Source organism: Styela clava, chromosome 4 (genome assembly GCF_964204865.1).
Source record: "Styela clava chromosome 4, kaStyClav1.hap1.2, whole genome shotgun sequence".
Lineage (NCBI taxonomy): Eukaryota > Metazoa > Chordata > Ascidiacea > Stolidobranchia > Styelidae > Styela > Styela clava.
Genome location: NC_135253.1, coordinates 23,136,083 through 23,142,230, shown reverse-complemented (window position 1 = coordinate 23,142,230; position 6,148 = coordinate 23,136,083). Strand labels below are relative to the sequence as shown.

Below are 6,148 nucleotides of genomic sequence, written 5' to 3'. Positions count from 1 at the left end.
TTAATTTAATTGTGTTCATGATAATTCGCGGTTGCGTCGAATTACGACAAGATGAAAGCATTACTTCTCTAAAATACAATGGCAATATGTGAACATAATAATGTGAGAATATATTGCCCGATTATACTTAGTTTTGATACATATTTTTTGCGATCTTGCGAATTTGTTATCGCCGTTAGAAAAATCCTCCTATCTGCTATAAATTTTCAGAAAGTAGAACTTGATTTAGTACTTATTAAAAAAATATTTAAAGTACATAAGTAAATCGAAAATACATATTCATCGCCATGGTTTATTAATATTAATTTTATTGTGATCATTTTAATCTGCGTTTGTGTTGACGAAATAAAAGCAATACTACTCAGAAAATATGATGACAATCCGTGAGCACAAAAATGTGTGGTAAAGTGCCCAATTATATTTTGTTTTGATTCGTTTTTTAGTGAATTTGTCAAATCTGAGCTGTTCGTACAACACCTACGGCAGTACTGTACTTACCAATGTGGAGGCAGTAAAGCAAAGAATCCTAAGGGAAAATGCCCTGGTATGGTAGCATCCAAAATTTTGCGATTTGCAATGTCTAAAAAGCGTTTTTAATCGCGGACCATCATAAAACAAAACATATGGTGTTCTTCGTTTTATTCTCAGTATTTTGTATTGACGCTTTTCAATTTAGAAAATTTGGATTGCCACCATTGACACCGACCAGAAAAAAAAATTATTCCTCGTTGTGAGAACTCGCGAGAAACACCACTTGGGTATTTATCGAAGCGTGTGCAGACTCGTGTTCTCGTCGGAAATCCGCAAGTTAGTTGTGAAATCCGGTTCCATTACATTTGAACTCACGACAATTGCACCTGCATACTATTTCACCTATGGTCGAGGGTTTCATTTTGTGATGATCAATAGACCATATTGTAAAAAAAATTGGAGAATTGGAAATAATATTATTCGTTATCAAGGTTTACATTTGACGCCAAAGTTCTTCGGTTTATCGCAATATCACAAAACAAACATTCAACTAACAGCGTACTGCTGGCATATACTGGTCATTATTACTGCAACAGCTTAGGTGTTTCAAAAGTATAACAGACCGGAAATTCAATACATTCGAGTATCTTTTGTTTAATTATTTCTGGCCCAAGCCTCGTTTTTACTAGGTTTGTGTTTTTTGTAATTTATTTTTGTGTGTGCGCTGGTGGGCGGGCAGGCACATGATATCTCTCATGTTTTAAACTATTTTAAGGTTTTGCTCGCCCTTCAGAATTCTCCATTTTTTAAATTTGTGTATATTGTGGAGTATTCAAATAAACTATCTATCTATTTAAATCGCAACGTGGCTGAATTTCTGGCCCGTTGCGGACTCATTTGAGACCGCGGACTCGGGTTGGGGAACACTGCTCTAGTCTCTTGATTCACCGTAACACGGCTTCCCTTGGGTATGCTTTTTAAATGGCTCGCTCTCGAAAACTTTTTTCCATATAATTCACAAGAATATAGCTTTCCCCTTCAATGAATTTGTCTATGTCTTTTCAAACAACGCACTCTCAGAAAGTTCTTTTTGCGTGTTTCTCAAGAATATAGCCTTTCCTGAAAATGAGTTTGTCTATGCCTATTGAAATTACACGCTCTCGCAAAGCTCTTTCCATAAGTTTCAAAAAAATACAACCCCTCCACAGTATGAGTTTGTGTATTTCTTTTCGTATTACCTGCTATTGCAACGTCTTTGCCTTATGTTTCATTATAATATGGCCTCCTTTCGGTATGAGAGCCCAGTTGGCCCTCTCCTAGCCTCATCGACGGCATCACAAAAGCTAGAGCTGACTGCTCATCATAAATAATCAATTGAATGTTAAGGCATTAAAAACGCAACTAAAAGCATAAAATGGGGAAAACGAAAACTGCCAACGATTTGAAATACCTTAACTAAAACATTTAGACTTGCGGAGAAGGGTTGATCTAGCGTACTTTTATTAAACTTGCGAACACTATGCCTCATTATGGTTAAAATATTTCGACCACGCGTAAGCTTGATGCATATACTACAAAACTTTTATGTGCTAATACAAACAATTAAGAATACAATCGAGAATATAGTTGATCAAAAATGATAAGAATAAATGCAGTTGAATCGAAAAAACATAAAACTTGTCAAACAACTCAGTAAATTGGTTTTGAAAACTTTAATTGAAAATCCTATTTTGTTAATGATATTTTCAAGAGTTTATATTAAAAAAATATGCTTAAAGCAAGATCTCGCGTACTCACTCAGAATCATAGGAAAACTGAGCAAAGTTATGGAAACCACTGGAGTGCCAAGAGCTACTGAAACGTTAAAAAGTTGTCGAGATAATTCGCAGTTATAGTAAATACTGATTGACGGAAGACTTGAAGGGTTCGACATAGAACGGTATATATACATTGGGATCTTGGTGATATTTAAAGATTTGGAAGAATTACGTAGAAAATAAATTGATTTACAAGAGAGTATATAGGTTGATTTGAAAGATGGGAATATTTGTGAGCAAATAATTGTTTCATCGATTTGTGAGGACTTAACATTACAGCTATTGATCCATTTGATTTATTTCGCATCGCCATGATAGTGATATTGGACGTTTCCAGCACCAATAATCACGGTACGTCCTTCCACTGATTGTAAGTTGGCTGAAAGCAATTGAGTACTAACATAAATACTGATTTAACTACCCTATACCGAGTGAATAGAAGATTATCTAACTATTATCAATAATAAATACATATAAAATTGTAAAGTAAATTTAATAAGAACTCTCATAAGTATCTGTTTATTGATTTACATTGTATTTATTATTCGTAAAAAAACTAAACCAACAAACGTTTCCCGCATCTTGTTTGCTTGAAAGCAAAAACTTACTTGTTTTATCGTGGGCACAAATGCTCAGATTGTTCATCTTATCCGAAACCTTGTTCAGCCCGTCAGTAAGTGCTGAAAAAACGGTAAAGCTCGTTAAAGTGTAAATAATTGATAGCGTGGTATCCGGTGGAATCTTATTTTTTTTATTATTATTTCACAATAAATATTTGTTAGGACTTTGCTCTCCGAAGTCGGCGCTGGATGGTAACCACTAATCTTTTAAAATTAGAAGCTCTATTTATTTGCTAACTCCTTTATTTCCAGTACATTTTAGAAGCTAGGATTAGCAGTAGCCGGCAGCAATCCATATTTTGGTTGTGTCTTGAATGGCCACAGCCAAGTTAAATTATCAAATTTCTGTGTTTGTAGGTCGGATTTTAGCTTTTCCAAGTTTTTAAACAACGAAGTACTTAAGTAATATAAATCCACGGCAAAAATATTGTTTAAAGAAAACTAAAAGTCACTTTACAGCATAAAAAATGCTATTATATTATTATCCTTTCGTTTAGGTCATTTACACAAAATTCAAGTTGAATTAGCTTTCCGCAGTCAAAATAATCTATGTTAATAAACGTACCTCGTACAATGCTGGAATCATTCTTGAAATGCTCGCGGATAATCAGACATAAATTTTCCGGTGTTGCTCCCATTCCTAATAAAAATAATTTTATCATTAGTAAAGGCGATGAAAGAAAAGAACAAAAATTATATCATCGCACGCATTTTACACGGAGCTTACAATAATTTTCAATAAAAAAGTTACACACGAAATGTTCAAACTTAATTTATTTTATAAAACGTTCAGGCATATTTTCATCTATGACCTCGAAAAAGCTGAACTTTTAAAGTTGACTCAGAGTGTGCAAAATTTTATTTTCAAACTACTGCAAATTTAAAGATACGAGCACGGATTCGACCGAAAAATAACCAGTATGAAACAGAACCCCCTACACCCCGTCCCTAGAATGTATTTCATCGTACTACCTCTAACCCGCTTCCATCTTCTGAGATCCTCCATTTTCTCCTCTATGGTCTCACTTTCTTCCCACATCGGCATTTTCAATCCATCCTTGACGAGGGCTTTCCATTCAGATTTATCAGGAATGAGACGAATCAACACTCGAAAGACTTCTTCCAAATCCTCGTTATCTGTGGAAAAGTGAAAACATGAATCTCTAACGAAAAATTTCGATACCATTCGAAATGTATTTCTAGCTGTTTTCAAAGTACCGTATTTCCGGCTAATAAGTCGCTTTTCTAGACCTAAATTTTCGGCCGGATTTTTGAGGGGCCGTCTTATTTGGCAGGTAAGCTTATTCTGTTTTTCTGCGGTCGTTAATTTTTCGCAGGAGTCTTCTCAAACATGATTTGTGTTAACCTTATATTTGGTTTGATATATTTTATTATGTACTCGATGACCAAAGGATTTGTCAATCCTGACATTTCATTGACTTTGTAATGGCATCTGTAATTTGTCATATTCTTTTCAGAAACTCCCGTGTAATCATAACTTGCCGGTGTCATGAACCACTTTCTATTTACGATCGCCCGTTAACGGTACTTCAAAGAGAAACACGGCCACCGAGATAAAGTGATTATCACCCTTCCGTTTTCCGAAACAACACAGTCATGAAAACACAGCTGTTAACAAACCCATGGACGTACAGTGTAGTACTTATCACACTGTATTCAGAGGTTATTTCAACGTTCGGGTTAATTGGTTGTTCAAAATGATTGCAGCTTTTTAACTTAAAGTTACCGCTTTATTGTTAAAGAATAATTAATTCTGTGAGTATGATTCTACCAAATAAATATGATCTGGTTCTAGCCATAAAAAATTATTATTGCATAGTAGTGTTTAACTGACTAACAGAAAAGCAATTTTTCTACCCCATCTTATTGGATGGCTATATGGAAAAATCCTCTTTTTAGTGCTAAGATAGACATCGTCCTATTTGCCGGGTAGACTTTTTAGACTAAAGTTTATCACCTTTCTTGTTTCCTTTATTCCTTCTCTTGTTTTCTCTTTGATTTTCTGCAAATTTGCTTGTTGAAATTCCGTCAGCATCTCCTGTGTAAGACAAACAGAAATATTAAGATAATAAATATTAAGGAAGGTTATTAGTCAAGTTAAAGTGGAATGTTTCACGTGCATTGAAGCTAAATTGAATAACTTCATAGATTAGACATGTGAGTCGACATGAAGTTCAAGCATGTTTAAATGTAATTGGTGTCCGGTCTAAGCATAGAGCAAAAATGGAGTTTGTACAGTATAACGTACCTTTAACAATTTCTTCGTGTGGGCTTTCTGTGCGCTTGCTGGTTGAAGTTTCGCCAAATAATAACTCTGAGCAACAAAGTATTTATAAAGTAATTAATGTATGCCGAAAAATGAAGCTTAATTACAAAATAGTTCTATATATATGTTTGAACCATTATAATTTAGCAGGTGACCCAGAATTATGTCACGTGTATTATTTTTCATTAATGTAAGAGAAAGTAAATGTTTCGTAAAATAATGGGAATAAAAAACTATTTTAATACTTGTATTAAATTATTTCCACGGAACGTCATCCTATAAAAAATTTATTCTTGGGAATTTTGAACTAATTTTGCATTTTGTTAGAATGAATCTATTACTTATTTTGATATAGGCTGAAAAAGTTAGGGAAAAAATATAAGTGAAAATTTTGTAATGAACAACATTATAGATAGGTTCGAAAAATATTTAATTAGTGTCCAAATATAAATACGAAAAACATTCAGAATAAAAACATGATAAAAAGTAAAAATGAATTATAAATAATATTTTACAAAAATATTTCAAGTAATTATACTCAAATATCAACATTACTAAATAGCCAACTTGCCTACTTATTTTGTTTGGATTTTTTTCAGATGAAAACATAGATTTTTTTTAAAATCGTATTATTATTTTGTGCAATTCTCAAATTTAAATAAAAAAATGAAGATTCAAATAATTTTACTTACGTAATGCTGTAAATAACAAATATAAAAGAAATGCTGTGTTATGTGAATGATGATGTGATAAGTAACTAAACATTCGAAGCAGTTGTTTGCGCTCACATTATAAATCACTAATATTAACTACTATTCTGTAAGAGTAACAGAATTCTGGGATAGAGAATGTGATTTAAAAAAAAATTAATGCTTTTAGCAGATTATTTTCCAGGAACGTCATTCTAAGAATAAATAGAGTCATTGGAATGTTAAATTATTTTTGTTTCTAGT

General features: G+C 33.1%; 1 protein-coding gene across 1 annotated transcript; it reads right to left on the bottom strand.

The window, feature by feature from the left end:
- Nucleotides 1-1,973: 1,973 nt before the first annotated feature.
- On the bottom strand, nt 1,974-5,447 carry LOC120326651 (uncharacterized). Its single transcript, XM_039392971.2, has 6 exons — nt 5,178-5,447; nt 4,887-4,967; nt 3,881-4,045; nt 3,474-3,548; nt 2,897-2,968; nt 1,974-2,667 (listed from the first exon to the last, which is right to left on the bottom strand). Exons 3-6 carry the CDS (start codon nt 3,951-3,953, stop codon nt 2,585-2,587), a joined length of 303 nt encoding a protein of 100 aa, XP_039248905.2. The 5' UTR covers nt 3,954-4,045; nt 4,887-4,967; nt 5,178-5,447; the 3' UTR covers nt 1,974-2,584.
- Nucleotides 5,448-6,148: the final 701 nt, after the last annotated feature.